The sequence below is a fragment of the Salmo salar genome, chromosome ssa19, assembly GCF_905237065.1.
Source record: "Salmo salar chromosome ssa19, Ssal_v3.1, whole genome shotgun sequence".
NCBI classification, from domain to species: domain Eukaryota; kingdom Metazoa; phylum Chordata; class Actinopteri; order Salmoniformes; family Salmonidae; genus Salmo; species Salmo salar.
The window spans coordinates 47,870,290-47,897,351 of NC_059460.1; the positions used below are offsets into that span (position 1 = coordinate 47,870,290).

The 27,062-nt window shown below is 44.9% G+C and overlaps 1 protein-coding gene across 5 annotated transcripts; it reads left to right on the forward strand.

Annotated features, from left to right (window-relative positions):
- Positions 1 to 287: 287 nt before the first annotated feature.
- LOC106578928 (protein transport protein Sec24C) lies at positions 288 to 27,062 on the forward strand. 5 transcript variants are annotated; one of them, XM_014158200.2, is made up of 21 exons: positions 288 to 463; positions 7,745 to 7,920; positions 8,223 to 8,303; positions 8,770 to 8,887; positions 8,973 to 9,139; positions 9,258 to 9,866; positions 10,016 to 10,155; positions 14,349 to 14,588; positions 14,721 to 14,859; positions 14,978 to 15,093; positions 15,277 to 15,401; positions 16,321 to 16,512; positions 18,032 to 18,242; positions 18,400 to 18,570; positions 18,664 to 18,760; positions 18,848 to 19,132; positions 20,340 to 20,491; positions 24,674 to 24,853; positions 24,983 to 25,168; positions 25,278 to 25,367; positions 25,492 to 27,062. In XM_014158200.2, the coding sequence occupies exons 2-21, from the start codon at positions 7,764 to 7,766 to the stop codon at positions 25,630 to 25,632; spliced, it is 3,597 nt and encodes a 1,198-aa protein (XP_014013675.2). In that variant the 5' UTR covers positions 288 to 463; positions 7,745 to 7,763; the 3' UTR covers positions 25,633 to 27,062. The 5 variants fall into 5 exon arrangements, with proteins under 5 accessions (XP_014013675.2, XP_014013677.2, XP_045558347.1 ...); XM_014158202.2 differs by having other exon boundaries at positions 20,340 to 20,458; XM_045702390.1 differs by lacking the exon at positions 288 to 463 and adding an exon at positions 798 to 1,005.

Here is a 27,062-nt window from a genome sequence, read left to right on the forward strand (position 1 = left end):
TGCCACCTATAGTTATGGTATGTTTGCTCACAAGTATAATTCATTGTCTGATCCCTCCTGATGACCCAGATGGAATCATATGATCCTTCCTTCACCCAAGGAGGCCCACCTAGTTCGCTACTTTAAAATGGTGAATCCCTAAGTGTTTTGGCAATGTCCATGCCAAAACACTTTTTTTCCCCATCTATAGTCCTCTAGCTAACTCTATGGTGGTAAATTCCCACTTTGTTATGAACGCAACGTTACATAATTCATAACCCAACCCCTGTCCGGATGTGGACGTGGCAGACATGCACGACACTTCCGGTGCGAATGTCTGCTTGGAGAGAAACCAGAGAAAGGATTAGCAGAACATCCATCCCGGGAAGACATCTCTTTGAAGTATTGACGGCCAAAGGGCTTCGGAACTGGTTCTGAACAGGAAACAAACGCCTGGCTAACTTGTTATTTTACCCAGTTGGAGGTGGGTTGTCGAGTTGTACCTCGGTGCAGTGTGTGACATTCCTTGAAAGAAAACAGGATTGGGATTCCGTGGTGGTGCTCTAACGCCCAGAATGCTCCGATTCAAACTCTCATCCAACAGCTCTTTAAGCGTTATGTCAAAAATACTATCGTAATTTACTCTCTTTACGGTCGGTATGTACTTCCAAAAAAAGGTCTAAGAAAAATATTTAAAATGCCTCTGTTGTTTGTACATTTTTATTTAACGCTGGACCTTTTTTGGAAGTACATACCGGCCGTATCGTGATTAAATGTAGATAGTTGCTCAGCGAAACTCCATATTTGCTGATCAACGAACGTATTTTGACATGACAACGATTGTAGAGTTTGAATCGGAGCTTTCTGGACGTTAGAGCCAGAGGTCCAACGCACAGATACTGGTTCTTCTAACTACATGCTAATTTAACTACCTACATGGCTAACAGGATAGCCACTGCTGATTCTTATTTCCATGATTAAAAACAGTGTGTAAATTAGGCCCGAACTCTCAACTAGCTGACAAAGGTTAGTGCTTTTAAGTTTCGACTGAAGACTCAGTGTATAGAAACAAATATGATTGATTCTCTGCCTGGTCTGGACCGTGAATAATCATTTAGCTAGCTAGGTGAAATGCGACATTGGTTGCTGAGGTTAGCTAACCAACTAGCTACTCTTGCCTGGCTAGCCAGCTAACCCCAAATACCTCTGCTGCGTTGTTCTTTGAAGTGTTCAATATACTCTCGTGGGCTGTATTGACCAAGTAATCTGAGCATTTTGAACGAGAATCAGTTACTAGACAGATTTAGCTAGCTAATTAGATAGCCAGTCGTAATGTTAGCTAGCTACTGCATGTTGGACCGTTTTTTGTTGTTGTTGCCAAAGCCGCTACGGCGAAGATGGGTCATTCAAGAGGCCTGTCACGCTAATAGATACACGGATCCAACGGTATTGTATTTCTAGCCGTGGCAACTTCTACTTTGAATTATTGAAAGAACTGCGTTGGATGAACCCGTGTTTGTCATAAGATAATATTGCTACATCAGCTAACAAGCCAGCCAAGGTAACCTAGTAACGGTAGTAGCTAGCTAACCGATGCGAATTCCATTGGATGAGACTAGCTAGCTACTTTAGTCAATGAGTTACACCAATTATTTCAATATCATGCTCGTCTTTCTTGTGACTATCGGTGCCTTTAACCTGCTCGTTTAACCTTTAGGAAAGACATGTTGTAAGTGAATGAATGCTCAATAGCCAGTTACTCTCAGCTACTAGTATGCGAACAGTCTTGTTGACAAGTAACGTTAGGTGGTGTAACGTTAGCTAGGCCTACTTTCAGTGTTCAGAGGACAGGACACTACAGCATAGACTAACTCTGTGATTGTATGGCTGCCTGTCAGCGTAGAACATGACGTTTGATTGAGCATTATGGTTCAACAAGATCTGATTGATCCGAGGTTGGTCCTACTTGTGTTGTATAGCTAGGGTTGTATTGGTGGTTCACAAAGATAAGTTAGGTGTGTTTAAAAGAAAATGAAGTGTGGGAAACGTCATCCTCCTGTTTGCCAAACTCAATACCATGTCAGGTCTGTTGTAGGATAATTAACCCTTTACACTCGTACCTGTATCCAGTTTGAAAATGGCAGATTTGGACACTGGTGAACGCCTAAATTGGAATTACAGTAACATGCTATAGTACATGATGTCAGCTCACCGTCTCTACTTCACAGCTCTGTGTGGGTTTAGTCTGTTAGACGATCTGAACATGAGCACCTCATGCGACAAGAAGTTGCCCCATCCCTCCCGCTAATTGGGCAATTTTTGCTAATATTCTGTTGTCTGAGTGAGGGAAATGCTGTAAATGAAAGAGGACTCAATGTATTTTGAAAGATGACCGTTGAGGATTATAACTACAGCTTTGATTTCATACAAGCAAGCCAAACACCCGTGAGTCCAAATGTGCTCTTCACATTTCCGTATCATAAACCTCATGTAATATACAATATTAATGTTTACGATCACTGTTTGATGTACAGTTACAAGTTGGCATGGCATTATACCCTATGAGTCTGTATTGTGGAGAAAATGTTCCACGAACCACACATCTGAACGCACTCATGACTCCATTCTATGCGCACCCAAATTACCATCTGCTTCTCAGAATTGCCTTATGAAAGCCTAACACTGTAAGATCGTATCTTATAATTTAGCTAGTCATGTTGCCAATTGAACACACTTTCAAATCATGCCCTCCTGAACCCGATCGCGATTTATAATGGACCGTTTTTGGATTGTGTGATCTTGTGTAAAGACTGGGAATGAGTGATGTTCCAAACAAAACAACTACAAGTGTGCTTGGTCTAGTTCCTTAATGGTACAGCTAGGAGAGCGCATAAAAGCACCTTGTAGTTGATCATTTCTTTTAGCCATAAGTGCATTGAAATGACTGGGGAACTGTGCAGTTTGGAGAGGTGTGTGTCACCTTGGAGACACCAGTTAGACCTCTCTCTCAAACCCTTGTCCTTTTATTGGTCCTATGTTGCAACTACCTCCATTTTTCCAGAGTTTTCAGATTTCGTTATCAACAAATGTGGCAAAAAGTACAGTAAATGTAAAATGATCAAAGTCAACAGTGTAATGTTTAGATTCAGTCAGTTGAACTGTAGTCATCTTTAGTCTAATTTCCCCATTATCTCCAAACTGTTCCCTTTTAATTGCTACCATGGTTATTAATATGCTTTCCATATTTCTTCTGTAAGAAACATTTAAATGTAGCCCTATCCATATAGGCCAATTCCCATGAGCTTAAGGCCGGGCCAAGTGTGTACTGAGGTGTATTGTGAAGGTGTGGTCTAGACAAACAATACACAGAGCTGATATAGGTGTGTTTCAAACTGTGTCAAAGGGAATGTGACACAGCTATTATAGACATACACTACCGGTCAAAAGTTTTAGAACACCTACTCATTCAAGGGTTTTTCTTTATTTTTACTATTTTCTACATTGTAGAATAATAGTGAAGACAAACTATGAAATAACACATGGAATCATGTAGTAACCAAAAAAGTGTTAAACAAATCTAAATATATTTTATATTTGAGATTATTCAAGTAGCCACCCTTTGCCTAGACAGCTTTGAACACTCTTGGAATTCTCTCAAACACCTTCACCTAGAATGCTTTTCCAACAGTCTTGAAATTTTCCGGATTGACTGACCTTCATGTCTTAAAGTAATGATGGACTATCGTTTCTCTTTGCTTATTTGAGCTGTTCTTGACATGATATGGACTTAGCCCTATTTGGTAATAGACCATCTTCTGTATACCAACCCTACCTTGTCACAACACAACTGATTGTCTCAAATGCATTAAGAAGGAAAGAATTCCACAAATTAACTTTTAACAACGCACAGCTGTTAATTGAAATGCATTCCTGGTGACTACCTCATGAAGCTGGTTGAGAGAATGCCAAGAGTGTGCAAAGGGTGGCTACTTTGAAGAATCTCAAATATAAAATATATTTTAATTTGTTTAACACTTTTTTTGGTTACGACATGATTCCATATGTTATTTCATAGTTTTGATGTCTTCACTATTATTCTATAATGTAGAAAATAGGGGGGGGGGGACTTGAATGAGTAGGTTTTCTAAAGCTTTTGACTGGTAGTGTACACGTCACTGACTGTCAGTGACGTGTAGCTGTCCACAGGCTATATCATCTCATGTTACTGTAACTACAAGCCGTCCAGCACATTGACTAGGTTTGAGACTGCGGGTGTGAAGCTAAACAGGACCTGGGCTGCATCTCAAAACTCTAGTGCTTTTTCTCTCCTCTGCACTGATCAAATCATAAGCAAAATAAATATGGTGGATGCCCTCTTGGAATTCTCTCTCAGCTTTCCAGATCGTCTACATCAGCATTGATGGAGAGGGAAACCAGGAGATATGCAGCAGCAACCCATGTCTGAGGTGTTGGCTGCAGTCCTGCAGTACAATACTGACTCCATTACACAGCTGCTGGCCTGGTTGTGCTGAGTGGGCATCTATTCTCTCTAGAACCAGGGGAACCCAGACTGGTAGGGTGACCTTAGTGGGTTACTACATCAACCTGCTCACACTCTTTTCACCTTGACTGATTTTAATTGTTTTATCTTTATTTCACCTTTATTTAACCAGGTAGGCTAGTTGAGACCAAGTTCTCATTTACAACTGTGACCTGGCCAAGATAAAGCAAAGCAGTGCGACACAAACAACAGAGTTACACATGGAATAAACAAACCCAGTCAATAATACAATAGAGAAAGTCTATATACAATGTGTACAAATGAGGTAGGACAAGGGAGGTAAGGCAATAAATAGGCCATAGTGGCGAAATAATTACAATATAGCAATTAAACACTGTAGTGATAGATGTGCAGAAGATGAGTGTGCAAGTGGAGATACTGGGGTGCAAAGGAGCAAAATAAATAACAGTATTGGGATCAGGTAGTTGGATGGGCTATTTACAGATGAGCTATGTATAGGTGCAGTGTTCTGTGAGCTGCTCTGACAGCTGGTGCTTAAAGTTAGTGCGGGAGATATGAGTCTCCAGATTCAGTGATTTTTGCAGTTCGCTCCAGTCATTGGTAGCAGAGAACTGGAAGGAAAGGCGGCCGAAGGAGGAATTGGCTTTGGGGATGACCAGTGAAATATACCTGCTGTAGCGCGTGCTATGGGTGGGTGCTGCTATGGTGACCAGTGAGCTGAGATAAGGTGGGGCTTTACCTAGCAAAGACTTGTAGATGACCTGGAGCCTGTGGGTTTGGCGACGAATATGAAGCGAGGGCCAGCCAACGAGAGCATACAGGTCGCAGTGGTGGGTAGTATATGGGGCTTTGGTGGCAAAATTGATGGCACTGTGATTGACTGCATCCAATTTGCTGAGTAGTGTTGGAGCCTATTTTGTAAGTGACATCGCCGAAGTCAAGGATCGGTAGGATAGTCAGTTTTACAAGGGTATGTTTGGCAGCATGAGTGAAGGATGCTTTGTTGCGAAATAGGAAGCCGATTCAAGATTTAATTTTGGATTGGAGATGCTTAATGTGAGTCTGGAAGGAGAGTTTACAGTCTAACCAGACACCTATGTATTTGTAGTTGTCCACATATTCTAAGTCAGAACTGTCCGGAGTAGTGATGCTAGATGGGCGGGCAGGTGTGGGCAGCGATCGGTTGAAGAGCATGCATTTAGTTTTACTTGTATTTAAGAGCAGTTGGAGGCCACGGAAGGACGAGTTGTATGGCATTGAAGCTCGTCTGGAAGTTAAGTGTCCAAAGAAGGGCCAGAAGTATACAGAATGGTGTCGTCTGAGTAGATGTGGATCAGAGAATCACCAGCAGCAAGAGCGACATCATTGATGTATACAGAGAAAAGAGTCGGCCCAAGGATTGAACCCTGTGGCACCCCATAGAGACTGCCAGAGGTCTGGACAACAGGCCCTCCGATTTGACACACTGAACTTTGTCAGAGAAGTAGTTGGTGAACCAGGTGAGGCAGTCATTTGAGAAACCAAGGCTGTTGAGTCTGCTGATAAGAATGTGGTGATTGACAGTCGAAAGCTGCACGTTATTGTCTCTTATCGATGGCGGTTATGATATTGTTTAGAACCTTGAGTGTGGCTAAGGTGCAACCATGACCAGCTCGGAAACCAGATTCCATAGCGGAGAAGGTACGGTGGGATTCGAAATGGTCCGTGATCTGTTTGTTAAACCTGGCTTTCGAAGACTTTAGAAAGGCAGGGCAGGATGGATATAGGTCTATAACAGTTTGGGTCTAAGGTGTCTCCCCCTTTTGAAGAGGGGGGTGACCGCGGCAGCTTTCCAATCTTTGGGGATCTCAGACGATATGAAAGAGGTTGAATAGGCTAGTAATGGGGGTTGCAACAATTTCGGTGGATAATTTTAAAAAGAGAGGATCCAGATTGTCTAGCCCAGCTGATTTGTAGGGGTACAGATTATGCAGTTCTTTCAGAACATCAGTGATCTGGATTTGGGTGAAGGAGAAATGGGGGAGGTTTGGGCGAGTTGCTGTGGGGGGCGCAGGGCTGTTGACCGGGTAGGGGTAGCCAGGTGGAAAGCATGGCCAGCCGTTGAAAAATGCTTATTGAAATTCTCAATTATCGCGGATTTATCAGTGGTGACAGTGTTTCCTAGCCTCAGTGCAGTGGGCAGCTGGGAGGAGGTGCTCTTACTCTCCATGGACTTTACAGTGTCCCAGAACTTTTTGGAGTGATCACTGAGATCCTGGTTGAAGACAGCAGAGGTGTATTTCGGGGGCAGGCTGGTTAGGATGATATCATTGAGGGTGCCCGTGTTTACGGATTTGGGGTTGTACCTGGTAGGTTCATTTGATAATTTGTGTGAGATTGAGGTGCATCTTAGATTTTAGGATGGCCGGGGTGTTAAGCATGTCCCAGTTTAGGTCACCTAACAGCACAATCTCTGAAGATAGATGGGGGCAATCAAATCACATGTGGTGTCTAGGGCACAGCTCGGGGCAGAAGGTGGTCTATAGCAAGCGGCAACGGTGAGAGACTTGTTTCTGGAAAGGTGGATTTTTAAAAGTAGAAGCTCAAATTGTTTGGGCACAGACCTGGATAGTAAGACAGAACTCTGCAGGCTATCTCTGCAGTAGATTGCAACTCCTCCCCCTTTTGGCAGTTCTATCTTGTCGGAAAATGTTATAGTTTGGGATGGAAATTTCAGGGTTTTTGGTGGTCTTCCTAAACCAGGATTCAGACATGGCTAGGACATCCGGGTTGGCAGAGTGTGCTAAGGCAGTGAATAAAACAAACTTAGAGAGGAGGCTTCTAATGTTAACATGCATGAAACCATTCTTCTTCTCTCAGCTCTGATAGCAGGGGCTCACTTCCAACTACAGGGATTCTTACCCTAACGAAGCAGGGCAGTCCCGTGTGGCTCAAAGCTGACCTCTTTTTCATGGAGCACGTGCGCCTAAGTTTTTAAATGTTGGCGAACAAAAATGAAAAATATTTGAGGTAATAAAGACTCCTTAATTTCTCTTGATTCACTGGTGCGCCTAAATAAAAAATTCTAATTCGCGCAGCTAATTATTTAGGCAAATATGCGAGTACAATAGTGTCACTGTAGAGCCCTGCACCTGGAACGTCAACATTCACGTTGTTGGCCCAGTCTAGTATTGTCAGGGCAGTGAAGTTGATATAGAAATCAAACCCTGCCTCGGGAGTTAAATGCATGTTAACTTCTCCCAGCTCTAGGTATGAATTGAGGATGAATGTGAACCAGCAGCCTCCCATGGCATCTCCGTACGGCCAGCCCCAGCCTGGCTACGGCCAGCCTAGCTACGCTCCCTTGGGGGGTGGCTACCCCGGCCCCTACGGACCCTACAGCGGCCCCGCTACAGCCTACCAGCCTGGGGCTCCACAAGGTATGTCTGTCCCTCTTTCCCTAACCTTATCCCTCTGGTTCGCTTCTTCCCTCCTGCTTATTTTCCTGTCTTTCTGTTCTTCCCAAAAGCTAGCTTGCCTTCTGCAAGGTAGAGAGAGTCTCTGTGCCCATTGAAAAGTTTACTCATTGCCTTTCCTGTGTGTGTCTGTGTGAGAAAGGGAACTTAACCTGTTTGGATGTATTTGATTGGAGCAGTGTGAATGCTTGTATGTGTTCCTCCTCACCTGTCTTTCAGCATTTCTTTTCCTCAGTACATGGTGTCTGCCTCTTCTTGTCTTTCAGGTTATTCTACCTATGCCAGCTTTCCCTCTAAGGCTGTGGCAGCTAACCCAGTCTCTGACCTGTCCTCTCCTCTTGACTTGGGTAACTGCTTCCTCTCGGCTCCTTCCTCCTACCTACACACTTCTCCAGCCCGCTGGTCATGTGGCTGAGAGCAATGGTTCTCATGAACCGCTTAAAGTTCCAAATCTAAGATATAGCTTTCTCACATGACTTTACCTACAAGGTATTCAAAATACCAACGTATACGGTATACCGCCTAACCTTACCTTAGGATGACTAACTTTACCAACGTATACGGTATACCACCTAACCTTACCTTAGGATGACTAACTCTACCAACGTATACGGTATACCGCCTAACCTTACCTTAGGATGACTAACTTTACCAACGTGGGTTTTTTGGCAGGAAGGAATCCTCCATTTAACATTCTTGCGTTGATGACATAACATTCATCATAGCGGATGATGTAACTTCAAGAATGCATCCTCTGTGTTTCAAACCTGTGGTCATTGCAGGCAGGTGCCTAACAGCCTCCTCCTCTCTCAGGATCTGCCAGGGGCCCCCCTCCAGTCTCCACCAACCACGCCTACTCCCAGTATGCCCAGGGAGACATTCAGAATGGACCCCCACCTATGGATCACTCTATGGCTCAGCCAGCTCACAGGTCAGACAACACACATGAAGAGTATCCAGTAGACAGCGGTTGTGTGTGTGTGTGTACTGAGTTGTTTTTGTGTACGTGTGTCCAGGCCTCCAGTGTCTCAGCCGTATAGCCACGGTGCTATGAACTTGTCGGGGCCACACCCTTCATACCCCCAGCAGTACCGGGCGCAGCCCTCCATGCAACAGATGACCAATCAGATGTCAGGGATGCAGGTCGGGTCAGGCCCCCTCACCTCTGCTGGGCCGGGATATGGTAAGGAATTATTTAGAATGAGTCAATTGACGAATTTGGTGCCGAACTTTGCATCCTACTAAACACAACTCAAGTTAGCGATTCTTGCTGAATTTAATGTTCTCGGCTCTTTCACCAGCTCCACCTCCCAGCTCCAAGCCTCCAATCAGTGCTGCCTACTCCGCTGCAGCCCCTCCCTCCTATACACAAGCTCCTCCCCCAGTGTCTGGTGCCCCCTCCCAGCCTCCCCCTCCCAGTGAGCCTGCAGCCCCCCAACCTTACTATGATGGCCCCCCTCCCTCTCAACAACAACCCTTCCCCTCCTCCGCCCCCCCTCCCTCTCAACCCTTCCCCTCCTCCTCTCCATACTCGGGCCCTCCCCCTTCCAGCCAACCTTGGGCCCCTGCAGTCTCTCGACAACAGTCCTTCCCACCTGGCCCCCCCTACCCCTGCTCAGCAAACCTTCCCAAACTCTGCTCCTCCTCCAGTCTCCCAGGCCTCGTACTCTGGCCCCCCTCCCTCCTCCCAACCTGGCCCTTTCCCACCTACCTTTGCACCCCCTGCCCAGTACCCTGCCCCCAGCCCCCGTCCCAACCCGGGCCCCCTCCCTTCCACTCTGGCCCCCCTCCCCAATGCCCCATGCCACCCCCCTCCATGTCCCAGCAGCAGGCCAACCACCTTCCCCCTGGCCCCATGCAGCAGCCTCCTCAGCCTGGCATGCAGGGAGGATACCCACCCCAGCAGAATGGTGAGTACACCATGTTCAAACCCCTGTACAACTTCTACCAGACCGCTGGCTTGCTTTTGACAACAAAATGTTGTCTTGGTAGGTTCACCATTTTCTAGCTAATAAACCAGAAGTGTTTCTAATGGATGGATAAATATTTTTCTCCCTAGGTGCATTTGGGCAGCCCAGAGGCCCCCAGCCCGGCTATGCAGGCCCGCAGTATCCTGGGCAACAGAACTACGGAGCAGGCCCAGCTCCCACCCCTGCACCCACACAGAAGAGACTGGACCCTGACTCCATCCCCAGCCCGGTAAGACACACATGCACTATCCCTATCCTGCTAACATGTAAACACTTTGTCCTGTGATGTATTAGTGTGTTGGTGATAATGATGTTAGATATTGTACCGTGTGTGTTTTTGTTTAACTATCCTTGTGGGTACCAGAAGTCCTCACAAGAATAATAAAACAAGGAAAAGTGAGTATATCTTGCCGGTCCCTATGAGTAAAAATGCTATTTTGGGGGGTTGAGGTTGGGGAGGTTACGGAAAATAGGATTTTGGATGAGAATCAATTCTTTCAAGGATGGCAATACAAAACTGCATGTCTGTCTAACAGTGTAACCCAGTCCAAGTTGAGCATGTGCTTCAGACTGATGATCTGCTGGCCTTCTCTCTGATCACTGACTAATCTAGAACCAATAATCCCAGTCTGGACAATCAGTCAGGGATTTAATAATCCTGCTACAGAGTTATTTTCATCCTCTTGTCTCTTTGTCCCGTTTTTTTTCTTTTGGTTTGTTTAATTTGATGATTTGCTGGACAAAACTCTGTTGTGAATGTAAAGCAAGCGTCTGAGCTGCCGGCTGTGCAGAAATTCAGACATAGAATAGACCCAGATGCTATCCCCAGTCCAGTAAGTCTCCTGTTTACCTTGTAACCCCTATGCCCTATGCCCTACCCCGTAAACCATTATCCCCCTGTCTATACCCTAACCCCTATTCCATACCCCTTAACCCATTATCTCTCTGCACCCTAACCCCTACACCCTAACTCCTCTGCTATACCCCTTAACCAATCATCCCTGTCTGCACCCTATGCCCTAATCCCTGACCCCAGCCCAGCAATCTTCTGTGTCCTCTCCGCTTCACTAACTGCTACACCCGAACCGCGTGATCAGTGTTTCCGCTGCAATCATTTAGCTGTGGCGCTGCGCAACGTCAAAATCATTGCCGCCACCGTCGAAAAATATGGAACATGAAAAAGTATTTCTGCTGAAGCATACTTTAAAGATGCTGGAACAGTCCACATTGACTTTTCCTCTGCAAACAAAACGATATCTAATAGAGAGATCAGATAACCCTGTAGTAGAATATTTGACCTGTTTACTGAGTTGGCTTGTGTGTTCTATGCGAGATAAATATTCCTCTCGAAGGCACATTGAAGTGCAATAGGGAGGGAAACATGCATTCTGACAAGCAGTCAAAGCACAACAATTCTTGCAATCGTGGAGAAAACTGAAGTTTAAAAAAAATATATATATATATTATTTTTTTATTTATTTTTTCACCTTTATTTAACCAGGTAGGCTAGTTGAGAACAAGTTCTCATTTACAACTGCGACCTGGCCAAGATAAAGCATAGCAGTGCGACACAAACAACAACAAGGAGTTACACATGGAATAAACAAACATACAGTCAATAATACAATAGAGAAAGTCTATATACAATGTGTGCAAATGAGGTAGGATAAGGGAGGTAAGGCAATATAGGTCATAGTGGCGAAATAACTACAGTATGGCAAATTAAACATTGGGGTGATGTGCAGAAGATGAGTGTGCAAGTGGAGATACTGTGGTGCAAAGGAGCAAAATATGGGCGGGCAGGTTTGGGCAGCGATCGGTTGAAGAGCATGCATTTAGTTTTACTTGCATTTAAGAGCAGTTGGAGGCCACGGAAAGAGTTGTAAGGCATTGAAGCTCGTCTGGAGGTTAGTTAACAGAGTCCAAAGAGGGGCCAGAAGTATACAGAATGGTGTCGTCTGCGTAGAGTTGGATCAGAGAATCACCAGCAGCAAGAGTGACATCATTGATGTATACAGAGAAGAGAGTTGGCCCGAGAATTGAACCCTGTGGCACCCCCATAGACTGCCAGAGGTCTGGACAACAGGCCCTCCGATTTGACACACTGAACTCTATCAGAGAAGTAGTTGGTGAACCAGGCGAGGCAATCATTTGAGAAACCAAGGCTGTTGAGTCTGCCGATAATAATGTGGTGATTGACCGAGTCGAAAGCCTTGGCCAGGTCGAAGAATACAGCTGCACAGTATTGTCTCTTATCGATGGCAGATATGATATCGTTTAGGACCTTGAGCGTGGCTGAGGTGCACCCATGACCAGCTCGGAAACCAGATTGCATAGCGGAGAAGGTACAGTGGGATTCGAAATGGACGGTGATCTGTTTGTTAACTTGGCTTTCGAAGACCTTAGAAAGGCAGGGTAGGATAGATATAGGTCTGTAGCAGTTTGGGTCTAGAGTGTCTCCCCCTTTGAAGAGGGGGGATGACCGCAGCAGCTTTCCAATCTTTGGGGATCTCAGACGATACGAAAGAGGCTGAACAGGCTAATAATAGGGGTTGCAACAATTTCGGCGGATAATTTTCGAGAGGGTCCAGATTGTTTAGCCCGGCTGATTTGTAGGGGTCCAGATTTTGCATCTCTTTCAGAACATCAGCTATCTGGATTTGGGTGAAGGAGAAATGGGGGAGGCTTGGTCAAGTTGCTAATGCTCTTTGTTAAAGGGGGGGGGATCTTCCCAGTTTTCCAGTCCTACTTTATTTATTTCTAAACTCCTAAATAGCGCAAACTGCACCAATTTTTATGCCCTGAGTTTTTAGCAGTGGCATGGTTAAGCATGTTACTGCTCCGCAATAGGCTGTGACTGCATAGGGTGCTAAATGTAACACGGGTCAATTGTATCATAACTTGAGGTAAAACCCCACCTTATTTTCATCCATTTTGGAGTAGAAATGTGATTTTTATAAAGTCACCAGAGGTGAGCTTCTCAGTCCTAGATACCCCCCACCCCCCCCGTGACCTTTTCCTCCCCCACTGCTACATGTTTTTATCACGAGGAAACACTGCCCTGACCCTCTGGGGGTAGACCATGCTCACTGTGCTGATACCCCCCCACCACCACCACCACCTCCTCGCATGCCAGCCTGCAGTATCTCACTCACAACTCACCCACAATTCCTTGCATTGTGAAGTTTGTCCACGATCATTCTACATTTGTGTTACGCCCTCCCAAGTGGTTTTGGTGTGTTGTGCACTGTACTCTACAGTGTTGCTGTGCCATTGTGTTAGTATTATGGGATTAAGGGCTGCATGATATCGGCAAAACATAATATTGCAATTTGACTTGCTATATACACTGCATTCGGAAAGTATTCAGACCCCTTGACTTTTTCCGCATTTTGCTATGTTACAGCCTTATTCTAAAATGGATGACATTTTTTTTTAAATCATCATCAATCTTCACACTACCCCCATAATGACAACGTGAAAACAGGTTTTAAAAAAAATCAATACCTTATTTACATAAGTATTCAGACCCTTTGCTATGAGACTATAAATTGAGCTCAGGTGCATCCTGTTTCCATGAATCATCCTAATGTTTCTACAACTTGATTGGAGTCCACCTGTGTAAATTCAATCGATTGGACATGATTTGGAAAGGCACACACCTGTCTATATAAGGTCCCACAGTTGATAGTGGATGTCAGAGCAAAAACCAAGCCATGAGGTTGAAGGAATTGTCCGTACAGCTCCGAGACAGGATAGTGTCTGCTAAAAAAAATGTCTGCAGCATTGAAGGTACCCAAGAACACAGTGGCCTCCATCATTCTTAAATGGAAGAAGTTTGGAACCACCAAGACTCTTCCTAGTCTGAGCAGTCAGGGGAGAAGAGCCTTGGTCAGGGAGGTGACCGAGAACACAATGGTCACTCTACCGATGTAAATGTGTTATTTCAGTTTTTTTATTCTAAAAATCTGTTTTTGCTTTGTCATTATTGATGGGGAAAAAACAATTTAATACATTTTAGAATGAGGCTGTAACGTAACAAAATGTACAGTGCTTAAGGAAAGTATCCACATCAAAACACAAACTGTTAATATATAATAATTATATAATAATAATAACATATAATCATTTGTATTAAGAATCCGCATCGTTCTTGTTGGAAACAATCTGACAGCGTCTGCGCAGCTGCAAGAGTAGAGGGAGAGCGGCGTTTCAAATTACTGCTTCCGTTATAGATCTCTTGCGATGACAATATTGCGATTTCGACGTAAATTCAGTTCATTTCGCAGCCCTATTATGGGATGGCATCACTGTTTTCAAAAGTTTTTATTTTCTTACTCTCTCCCTGCATGTGTTTTCTTCTCTCCTCTATCGTATTGACGTTAGTGTGTCTGTAAAACTGGCGTTCTCTCTGTATTACAGATCCAGGTGATTGAGGACGACCGGGCCAACAAGAGCAGTGAGCCGTTCACCACGGGGGTCAAAGGTCAGACTCCGCCCCTTGTCACCACCAACTTCCAGGTGAAAGACCAGGGCAACGCCAGCCCGCGGTTCATCCGCTGTACAGCCTACAACATACCCTGCACGGCCGACATGGCCAAACAGTCCCAGGTCCCCCTGGCTGCCGTAATCAAACCTCTAGCCATGTTGCCCCCTGACGAGGTGAGACACACACCACACCGTTATCTCCTCTGGTCTTCTCGTCACATTCACGCTCTCGTGTTACTGTTATGTTAAACTTTCTCTGAGCTTGAACTAGTCTTTAAGAGTCTTAACAACCCTGTTGTCTCTCAGACCCGTCCGTACATCGTGGACCATGGGGAGGCCGGTCCTATCCGCTGTAACCGCTGTAAGGCCTACATGTGTCCCTACATGCAGTTCATCGAGGGCGGACGCCGCTTCCAGTGTGGCTTCTGCAGCTGCGTCACAGACGGTGTGTGTGTGTCTATCTGTGTGTGCAGGAAGATATTGTGTTAGTGTGGTATCATTATTGTAGGTTATAACACTGTCTCCCTCTATCTCTCTAAATATATCCATCCATCCATCCACAGTGCCTCCCCACTACTTTCAGCATCTGGACCACACAGGGAAGAGGGTGGACTGCTGTGACCGGCCAGAGCTCTCGCTGGGCAGCTACGAGTTTGTGGCAACCGTCGACTACTGTAAGGTAGGTGACTACTGTGTTTTTCTGAGAGACTGGAGGCCTGTAGCGTTGCTCCATTTGGACCAGCAGATTTTCTCAAAGAGCCAGATGAGAGGACCAAGCTTGTCACATACCAGAGATTCTCATGATGTAATATGCTCAATATGTCTAGTCTAAATACTAAGTTCTTCTCTCTCTCACACTCAGAACAATAAGCTCCCCCAGCCCCCGTCGTTCATCTTTTTCATCGATGTGTCTTACAACGCCGTGAAGAGCGGCATGGTTAACATCGTCTGTCAGGAGCTCAAGACTCTACTGGACTACCTGCCCAGGTACACACATACACACACACACACACACACACACACACACACACACACACACACACACACACACACACACACACACACACACACACAGCCTGCCCAGGTACACACACAGCCTGCCCAGGTACACACACACACAGCCTGCCCAGGTACACACACACACAGCCTGCCCAGGTACACACACACACAGCCTGCCCAGGTACACACACACACACACACAGCCTGCCCAGGTACACACACACACACACACACAGCCTGCCCAGGTACACACACACACACACACACACAGCCTGCCCAGGTACACACACATACACACACACAGCCTGCCCAGGTACACACACACACACACACACACGCCTGCCCAGGTACACACACACACACACACACACACAGCCTGCCCAGGTACACACACACACACACACACACAGCCTGCCCAGGTACACACACACACACACACACACACACACAGCCTGCCCAGGTACACACACACACACACAGCCTGCCCAGGTACACACACACACACACACACACAGCCTGCCCAGGTACACACACACACACACACACACACAGCCTGCCCAGGTACACACACACACACACACACACACACACACAGCCTGCCCAGGTACACACACACACACACAGCCTGCCCAGGTACACACACACACACACACAGCCTGCCCAGGTACACACACACACACAGCCTGCCCAGGTACACACACACACACACACACACACACACACACGCCTGCCCAGGTATATACACACACACACAGCCTGCCCAGGTATATACACACACACACAGCCTGCCCAGGTATATACACACACACACACACACACACACACACACACACACACACACACACACAGCCCAGGTAGACACACACACCAGCTAATTAATTACATTTTCTGTCTTGTCCCTCTCCAGGGAGAATCCAGAGGCAGACTCAGTGGTGCGCGTGGGTTTTGTGACCTATAACAAGGTGTTGCACTTCTACAACGTCAAGTCCAGCCTGGCCCAGCCCCAGATGATGGTCGTCAGTGACGTCAGTGACATGTTCCTGCCTCTGCTCGACGGCTTCCTGGTCGACGTCAACGACAGCCGGATGGTCATCGAGAGGTATGTACACACACACACACCAGATCTCCAGACTAACATGTCCACTGGTGAAACTATGTTTTTCAGTTGGTGGCACCAGCCCATGATTTGGTCACAGCTATTTTGTTCTTGCGCTATCACACGATAGAGAACATATGTAAATATAATAGGGATTTTCAAGGTGAGGAGAAGAGCAGATGATCAATGTCAATCTGGTCTAATACAAGTTGCAACAGGGAGACGCTTCCAGAACAGAAGCAGAGAACATGTCTAACTCTGGTCCTTCTATTCTAATCTCACAGCACCGACGTTCTGTCAACACCAGCTGCTACAGAATACAGTAACAATCAGTGTCATCGGTCCTTGTACCTTCAGTCTGGCGTCAATCACTATCAACAGATATGAGAACAATCCATAACATTCAGTATTAAGTCTAGTTACCATCATCCCATACCCAATGAGTCCCAAATAGAGCACTGGAAATCCTGTGTATTACATGAAGGGAAAATATAAATATACTAACCATTGTTAATTGCTCTTAACTGAATATGAACGTTGTTCATCTTAAATATTCTGAATCTAGTAATCATTTTAGTCTAATAGACTACTGAGATTGCATTCAAGAAATAAGTTGTTTTAATCTAACAAGGTGTGATTGAAAAAGTTATGTGCAACCTAATCCAGTGATTGTCATGAATTTCAGATTTACAAATAGTCTATTTCTGTATTTACTGTTCAATGGAGATGACTTTTCCTACATCTTTCTATACTAATATAATGGGCTTCTTTTTGGGGGGCTAATTCACCACCTGGTTAAGTGGAAACTCCAAACACATGAGCTAGATTGCCAACTCTAAATATAAACCCAAACACATGAGCTAGATCGCCAACTCTAAATATAAACCCAAACACATGAGCTAGATCGCCAACTCTAAATATAAACCCAAACACATGAGCTAGATCGCCAACTCTAAATATAAACCCAAACACATGAGCTAGATCGCCAACTCTAAATATAAACCCAAACACATGAGCTAGATCGCCAACTCTAAATATAATACCCACTGCTAGTATCCATAAATGAATCTAGCAGTACATTTTATGTCCTAAAAAACTCCCCAATGGCCGATTGGCTCCATAGACGTATCTCAAAGCCATATGTAATATCTAGGTTGTAAAATAGTTGCTGTTGAGCCCAGTAATCAGAGTTGAGAAATAAATTATACCCACCCCAGGAAAGGAGAGAGCGAGTGGCTTGCGCCCCTCCCACAGTAGGCAGCTGCAGGGCGTAAACTTTCATTACAGGAATCATGAGGATAATGTACTTTACTGATTGACGGGTTTTGATTTGAGGTGACCATGTAGAAAAATTAAACACAGCCAAGTCAAAGGGTTGCAAAATGTCTAAATGGTTGCGGTGTGGAGCTCTAATATACAGACACTTATATCCATCACTTATATTACAGCAGAAGTCTCATCTGTCCAGGCTTCTCAACTGTTTCTGTTGCAGAGAATCATTGTGTGTGTGTGTGTGTGTCAGTTTGCTAGACCAGATTCCGGAGATGTTTGCAGACACCAGGGAGACTGAGACGGTGTTTGGACCAGTCATCCAGGCAGGACTGGAGGCACTGAAGGCTGCAGACTGTGCCGGGAAGCTGTTTTTGTTCCACTCCAGTCTGCCAATCGCTGAGGCTCCTGGGAAGCTGAAGAACAGAGAGGACAAGAAACTGGTGGGAACAGACAAGGAGAAGGTACACACACACCCACACACACACACAAGGACAAGGTAAACTGATATGGCTACTCAGCGTGGCAGACACACAACACAGAGGGAGAATGGGTTCTCTCTGGTATTGGTTGGGCAGTTAATGACTCTGTCAATGTGTCTCGCTCCTCTTTCCCCCCCAGTCTCTGTTCCAGCCCCAGTCTGGTTTCTATAGTAACCTGTCTAAGGAGTGTGTAGCACAGGGCTGCTGTGTGGACCTCTTCCTGTTCCCCAACCAGTACGTCGACGTGCCAACGCTTGGCGTGGTGCCCGTCTCCACTGGCGGCTCAGTCTACAAATACACCTACTTCCAGGTAAACAAACATTTATACACACACTGGCGCTGATCCAAACCCCATCCACGCTTCTCCTGTTATCTGCCTTCACTCACTCTGTGTATGTGTCAGGCTGAGATGGACCGCGAACGGTTCCTGAATGATCTGCGGCGAGACGTTCAGAAGCCGATGGGCTTTGACGCAGTCATGAGGGTCCGAACGAGCACAGGTAGGTGTTTCGCTCTCACACACTTCACCTAGTGTTAAATAGTCTTGTTTTTCAGTGCCATCATAACCTCCTCCCTCTCTCCTCCAGGTATCAGAGCGACAGATTTCTTCGGCTCGTTCTTCATGAGTAACACGACAGACGTGGAGCTGGCAGGACTGGACTGTGACAAGACTGTTACCGTGGAATTCCGCCATGACGACAAGCTCAGCGAGGACACGGGGGCACTCATGCAGTGTGCGGTGTTGTACACCAGCTGTAGTGGTCAGCGGCGTCTGAGGGTCCACAACATGGCGGTCAACTGCTGCTCCCAGCTCGCCGACCTCTACCGGAACTGTGAGACAGACACAATCATCAACTTCTTCTCCAAGTATGGTAAGATGCACGTTGTCTATCCAACTATCTCCCTGTTCCCCTCTCTATACAGTGCCTTGCAAAAGTATTCATCCCCTTTGTGTTTTTCCTATTTTGTTGCATTACAACCTGTAATTTAAATGGGTTTTTATTTGGATTTCATGTAATGGACATACACAAAATAGTCCAAATTGGTGAAGTGTGTGCTGCCTGCATATGTATTCACCCCTTTGCTATGAAGCCCCTAAATAAGATCTGGTGCAACCAATTACCTTCAGAAGTCACACAATAGTCACACAATTAGTTAGATTGCGCACAGGTGGACTTTAAGTGTCACATGATCTCTGTGTGTGTATATACACCTGTTCTGAAAGGCCCAGAGTTTGCTATGCTACCAAGCAAGTGGTACCATGAAGACCAAGGAGCTCTCCAAACAGGTCAGGGACAAAGTTGTGGAGAAGTACAGATCAGAGTTGGGTTCTAAAAAAATATCTGAAACTTTGAACATCCCATAGAGCAACATTAAATCCATTATTAAAAAATTGAAAGAGTATGGCACCACAACAAACCTGCCAAGAGAGAGCCGCCCACCAAAACTCACAGACCAGGCAAGGAGGGTATTAATCAGAGAGGGATTAGCCTTCCCTGTAGCTCAGTTGGTAGAGCATGGTGTGTGCAACGCCAGGGTTGTGGGTTCGATTCCCACGGGGGGCCAGCACAAAAAAAAAAAAAGAAATGTATGCATTCACTACTGTAAGTCGCTCTGGATAAGAGCGTCTGCTAAATGACTAAAATGTAAAATGTAAATGTATAACCCTGAAGGGGCTGCAAAGCTCCACAGTGGAGATTGGAGTATCAGTCCGTAGGACCACTTGAAGCCGTACACTCCACAGGGCTGGGCTTTGCGTAAGAGTGGCCAGAAAAAAGCCATTGCTTAAAGAAAAAAATAAGCAAACCCGTTTGGTGTTGGCCAGAAGGCATGTGGGAGACTCCCCACATGCCAAAATGCCAAGGCGAATTAATACTTTCGCAAGCCACTGTATGTTAGTGAAATAGTTAACTATGTTTCTGGGTTACGTTACTAAGAGAGCATGTATAAAGAACAGCAAGGGTTCACTCAACAAACAACCAATTCTACTTCAGATGCGTTATAGCAGTCTGATCAGTAGGATTTAAACTTCGTCTGGAAATGGATACCAATGGGCTTTTTCTCTCTGTGTGTGTGTAGCGTACCGCAGCCTATTGAACACCCCCACCAAGACGGTGAGAGACACCTTGGTGAACCAGTGTGCCCAGATTCTGGCCTGCTACCGCAAGAACTGTGCCAGCCCCTCGTCTGCCGGACAGGTCAGTCACTCACACAGCCCCCCTCTTGGACAGGTCAGTGACACACGCATGATACACAGACACTCACCCGCACACTAAATGCTCACCCCAACACACACACACACACACACACACACAATTTATACACACGTACTCAGGGGTGTCGTGCACCCATTATTTTAGAGGGGGCACAATGTACGTGAGAAAGGTGTTGCCACCTGTCCTGAAGTTGGATACATTTGCATTTTTCCATCACCTGAAACAGCTTTTTCCTGCAATTTACAGCCATAATCGTTGTGCCTAGTTCTATGTCAAAATGTCTATTTTCCTGCTTATGTGTCTAAACATACCTCTTTACCTGTTCAATTGTCATTTTAATGAGGCTGTCATTCTGACTGTTGTCAATCACACATCTCAATGTACTGCACTAACATGCCTAGGATAATACATCCACATTACAACACAGTACATGGGATCATAACGCACATTATAAAACGGGTTGTTTGGATCCTGGATGCTGATTGGACGAGGAGCATTCCAAGCCGTTCTGTATTGGCCGTCACAAACACACCTATGCCTGCTAACCGTTCCATCTGAATGATCACTGCGCCTTCATCAGAATATCATGTTGCTGTTGCTGTCAACTCTTGTATGGTTCTCAACTCGCCGTTACTTCCCCTTGCTTCCAGCCTAGCATTTAGTTTGGTACAGCGGGGGTTAATATAAGCCTCACTGTCTGCCTGTCTGAAAACAATGTTTCACTTTAGAATTTTGATGTGTCGTACCATACGTCGAGTTAACGGTGCCCAGACGAAACAACTTTTACTGAGCCAGTCGAAATCACGCACCAACGTTTATTGTCCTGGACATATCCACGTTAAATGTCACGCATCAACGTTTATTGTCCTGGACATATCCACGTTAAATGTCAATAGAAAAATGCAGCTAGTGTACGGTCATTCTAGGTCCAATGTTTGACGTGACTGAGTTAGCTGAAGTTGGCTAGCTAGCTAGCAAGTGACAAGAACGTTATACAGCCTTCATAGCAACCATTTTGTTTAGAATGGACGACCAGTCCTTTTGCATAGCAACTAAGCAAAAATAATGAACGACTGGGTCGTGTCTGTAGCAACATGACCAAAAGACTGTTAGCAGTTGATGTTCTTTAATAACACAGACCCCAAAGCAAATCAGGAGGAGGAAAATAGGTTATTCAAATAGGACAAATGATTCTTGGAAGTAGATGGTCATTCTCCCCGGTCCACAGTGATGTTCTCTCCTGTGATTCTCTCCTCAGAACAAAGGGACAGGATATACCTTATAACCCAGGCCTAGCCAGTGGTTGACCAATTAGAATTCCTTACAATAAAACTGGGCCAATGGCCAAATAACAAGTATCCTATTTCAGATTCAATGTATTAACCATTTGGACCAATAAGAATGTGTCACAAGTAGCTGTAAGTTCAGGACTGACATTATGTTGAACTGAAAACCAACTATTTCCATTGATAATTCCCTATTACAGAAAAACACTTTCCATTGATCATTAGTACTCTATTGACCTCTTGTCCTCTGCGTTGTGTATTCATCTTCAAAATATTCTTACAAAACTATCTTCTGGTGGAAGAATGATGTTCTATTAATTCCCTTATCAAAATAACGTCTTAATGAAAGTATGTAATTCATTGTTATATGTTGGTAACAGTTTTATAAAAGCAATAAGGCATGCAAGGCCTATCGCGTCGGGCCGAACAACGCCAATTACCTCGGACTGTATTCATGATACAGCACTGCCTCGTGTGCCTTATAGCTTAATCATCAACACAGGCACATATAAGGTGCCAGATTACAGTTAAACTATGTATTTTTCTGCATATGTAAGCATACAGTACCGTCATAAAGTATTCATGCCCCTTGACTTATTCCACATTTTGTTACAGCCTGAATTCAAAATGTATTAAATCATTTTTCTCATCAACCTCTACACAATACCCCATAATGACAGTGAAAAAATGTTTTTAGACATTTGAGCAAATATATTGATAATGAAATACAGAAGTCTATTTTAAATAAGTTCACCCCCATTGAGTCAATACTTTGTAGAAGCACCTTTGGCGGAGTTTACAGCTGTGAGTCTTTCTGGGTAAGTCTCAGCTTTTCACACCTGGATTTTACAATATCTGCCTATTTTTATTATTTTTTAAATGCTTCAAGCTCTGTCAAATTGGTTGTTGATCATTACTAGACAACCATTTTCAGGTCTTGCCATAGATTTAAGTCAACTGTAACTCAGCCACTCAGGAACATTCAGTCTTCTTGGTAAGCAACTCGTGTGGATTTGCCCTTTAAGTTATTGTCCTGCTGAAAAGCAGACTGAACCAGGTTTTCCTCTAGGATTTATGCCTGTGTTTAACTCTGTTACGTTTCTTTTAATCCTGAAAAACGAACTCCTCATTCCTTAACGATTACAAGCATTCCCATGGCATGATGCAGCCACGACTATGCTTGAACATGTGGAGAGTGGTACTCAGTAATATATTGGATTTGCCCCAAACATAACACTTAATATTCAAGAGAAAAAGTTAACAGGATGCATGTTTTTGAATATTTTTATTCTGTACAGGCTTCATTCTTTTCACTCTTGTCAATTAGGTTGAAATTGTGGAGTAACTAGAATGTTCTTGATTCATCCTCAGTTTTCTACTATCACAGCCATTGAACTCTGAAACTGTTTTAAAGTCACCATTGAGCGGTTTTCTTCCTCTCCAGCAACTGAGTTAGAAAAGACACCTGTATCTTTGTAGTGACCGGGTGCATTGGTAACCATCCAAAGTGTAATGAATTACTTCACCCAGCTCAAAGGGATATTCATTGTCTGCTTTTTTATTTTTTACCCATCTACCAATAGGCATTGTAAGACCTCCCTAGTATGTGGTTACATATGTGTCTGAAATTCACTGCTCGACTGAGGGACTTTATATACTGAACACAAATATAAAAGCTACATGTAAAGTGTTGGTCCCGTGTTTCATGAAATAAAATATTCCAGAAATGTTCCACAAAAAGCATATTTCTCAATTTTGTGCACAATTGTTTTTTACATTTCTACATTACCGAGATAATCCAGCCACCTAACAGGTGTGCCATATCGAGAAGCTGATTAAACAGCATGATCATTACGCAAGTCCACCTTGGGCTGGGGACAATAAGGCCACTCTAAAATGTGCAGTTCTGTCACACAACACAATGCCACAGATGTCTCAAGTTTTGAGGGAGTGTGCATTTGACATGCTGGGTGCAGGAATGTCCACCAGAACTGTTGCCAGAGAAATTCATGGTAATTTCTCTATCATACACCGCCTCCAACGTTGTTTTAGAGAATTTGGCAGTACGACCAACCGGCCTCAACCGCAGACCATGTGTAACCACGCCAGCCCAGGACCTCCACATCTGGCTTCTTCACCTGCGGGATCGTCTGAGACCAGCCACCCGGACAGCTGATGAAACAGGAGTATTTCTGTCTGTAATAAAGCCTTTGAGTTTTTCCTCACATTCTGATTGGCTGGGCCTTGCTCCCCAGTGGGTGGGCCTATGCCCACCAATGGCTGCACTCCTGCCCAGTAATGTGAAATTCATAGATTAGGGCCTAATACATTTATTTCAATTGACTGATTTCCTTATTTGAACTGTAACTCAGTAAAATCTTTGAAATTGTTGCGTCTTGTGTTTTATATTTTTGTTCAGTATAGATAATTCTGTGTGGGGTACAGAGAAAATCAAAAATCATGTGGAACCCTATTGTGGCAAATCTCAATTTAATCCATTTTAAATTCAGGTTGTAACACAACAAAATGTGTATCAAGTCACGTGGTGTGAGTACTTTCTGAAGGGTACTGTATATCAAATGAATTTACAAACATACCTCCTGAGAGTCCTTCCATCACCAGCAGCTAAAATCAAATGAAATGCTTTGTGTGTCACACTACACTCTTTTTCGTCCACTGACAATACGGTCTGCACACTTGAGGGCTGGGTTGCTTTTTATCTGGTCCAGTCAGTGTGCCCCCTGTGCAAAATACCACTGACAGAACTTTTTATAAATAATTCTGATAAAACATGAGCTTAAAAACAAAGTTCAGTAATTAATTTACCGTCTGAAAATGTTAAGAGAAATGTGAGTGGGGCACGCTGCTACACACACTCATAGCCTTCCCCCTCTGTCCTCTCCTTCTGTAGCTGATCCTACCAGAGTGTATGAAGCTGCTGCCGGTCTACTTGAACTGTGTGTTGAAGAGCGACGTGCTGCAACCGGGAGCTGACGTCTCAGTAGACGACAGAGCCTACCTGAGACAGCTGCTCAGCTGTATGGACGTATCAGAGAGCCACGTCTTCTTCTATCCCCGCCTACTTCCCCTGGTGAGAGGCTCGCTCTCTCGCTCTTCACTTCAATCAGCCCCGTTTTGCATGACAAAGCGTGAGCAAACATGTAAGACCATATTACATCAATGTTAAATCGTATATTAATCCAATCTCTTTCCATCCCAGGTGAAGTTGGATGGAGGGTCGTTGCCAATGGCAGTACGTAACTCGGAGGAGCGCCTGTCAAAGGGTGGAGTCTACCTCCTGGAGACGGGGCTCTACCTCTTCCTGTGGGTGGGAGCCAATGCCCAGCAGGAGCTGCTCAGCAACATCTTCGGCACGCCCACCTTCAGCCAGATAGACCCCAACATGGTGAGACACACACACACACACACACACACCTCTCAACTTCATACAAATCATCTTCCTACCTCTAAGAATGTGTGTGTTAGCAATCTCTTAAATGTGTGTTGCGTTCCAGACGAGTCTGCCAGAGCTGGACAACCCGTTCTCCCAGAGACTCAGAGAGATCATCGACTCCTTCAGATCACAACGATCGCGATACATGAAGGTCACTTCACTACCTCTCTTGCTCTCTCTCTCTCGTTCTTTGTATCTTTCCATCTCTATATTTCTCTGTGTTGTAGTTGGAGTATACTGTGTGTTTGTTAACATCTCTCTCTGCATGTCTCTAGTTGATGGTGGTGAAGCAGGAGGACAAGGCGGAGCTAATCTTTAAACACTTCCTGTGTGAGGACAAAAGCGCCAGCGGAGGAGCTTCCTACGTTGACTTCCTGTGTCACATGCACAAGGAAATCCGCCAGCTGCTCAGCTAGGACCCTTGACCTCTGATTCTTCAACCCTGACCCTGTCGCCCCTCCGAAGCGCTTTCTTTTATTTACCTAATAAACTGAACCCCTCTCCCTCTGTCAGCGAGAGGTCAGAGACATATACACAGCCTCATGGCAGATTCCATGTGTCATCATATGACTCTAAACTATTCCAAACGTCAAGCTCTAAAACAACTGAAGCTAATCCACTGGCCAACAGAGGAGGTAGAGAGTGCTGTTGATTGTACTAGGTGTTCTGTCTAGCACTGAAGCCCGTTGTAGCTGTACCCCCGGCCCGTGGTAGAAACACCCAGTAGAACTAAGGAAGATGACAGAAATAAATGCTGTTTTCCATCCCTAGAATTATTTTTCTATTTGTCTTTATTCTCACTCCCTCTCCTCCTGTATGTTGTGTGTGTGTGCTCCTCTGTGACTTTTAGAAACACTACTAAGGCAATAGTAGAGGGGGCAGGAGTATATAGAGATAATCTGTGGTGATAGAGGTTCATCTCCCAATTTAAATGTCTATGCATTGAATCATCCAGACAGGCGAGGGGTTTGAACTTTCACCTCTGTCACCCTCACAGGGTCAACCAGCGTTGGATCCCACTATGACTCACACAGTACAGACGATTTGGTGGAGGTGTGTGTGTGTGTGTCATGTTGTCTTTACTAACGTGTGCATCTGATAGACCATTCTGACACAATGATTCGTGTTCCCTGTGTGTCTTCCTGGCTGTATTTGTCCTGTCTGTGGGGGGAGGGAGTTACTGGCAGTGCTTCTCTATTGAGATCAGTCAGAGAATAACGGAGTGTTATGTTCAGTAGGTACGAAACTGGAGAAACTATTTGAAACAAGGAAGTACATGTTTTTTTCTTCTCTTTTTCGTAGCAGAATGTTTTGCTCTGTTGTCCCTTGCTGAACACGACCCTATGCTTCAAATACAGCTGTGTCTCTGAGTTGCCACCCTCAGGACTGTCTGCTGCAGCACCTCAGTTCAGATTTAGATATATAACCTGTACAGAATTAAATCCTCCATTTTAAACACCTGTCTCAAATGCTGTGGTTTGTTAGTCCAAATCAGTCGCTTCCACTCTCTCTCACACACACTCATACGCTTGGTTCAAAAGCACTCCTGCTTTTTACTTCTATCGGAGGAGGGGTGGGGGTGTGTTTCTGAAGGCAGATCATGGTGAATTTCTCTACAGAGGAAAAGAGGGATCCGCTCATAGGTACACACAGAATCATTTTCATTTCTGATTGTACGTTTATTTTCTTGTCTTTACCACTGATTTTGTGTTTGTTACCCTCTACTCCAACCCGTTTCTGTTGAATGGCCCTTCTTTCTGACTGGGATTTTAAGTTTCCCATTTCTTTGGTTTTGTATTTGTCATTGCCTCCTGGACTCCTTAATAAAGTTATTGTTGAATCACAA

What these genes read in the sequence shown, in the direction of transcription:
- LOC106578928 (XM_014158200.2), top strand. Translation starts at nt 7,764, where the DNA reads ATGAATGTGAACCAGCAGCCTCCCATGGCATCTCCGTACGGCCAGCCC. An exon ending in CCAGCCTGGGGCTCCACAAG is followed by an intron (nt 7,921 to 8,222) that starts GTATGTCTGTCC and finishes CTTGTCTTTCAG; the next exon opens with GTTATTCTACCTATGCCAGC. An exon ending in CTACTGGACTACCTGCCCAG is followed by an intron (nt 15,402 to 16,320) that starts GTACACACATAC and finishes GTCCCTCTCCAG; the next exon opens with GGAGAATCCAGAGGCAGACT.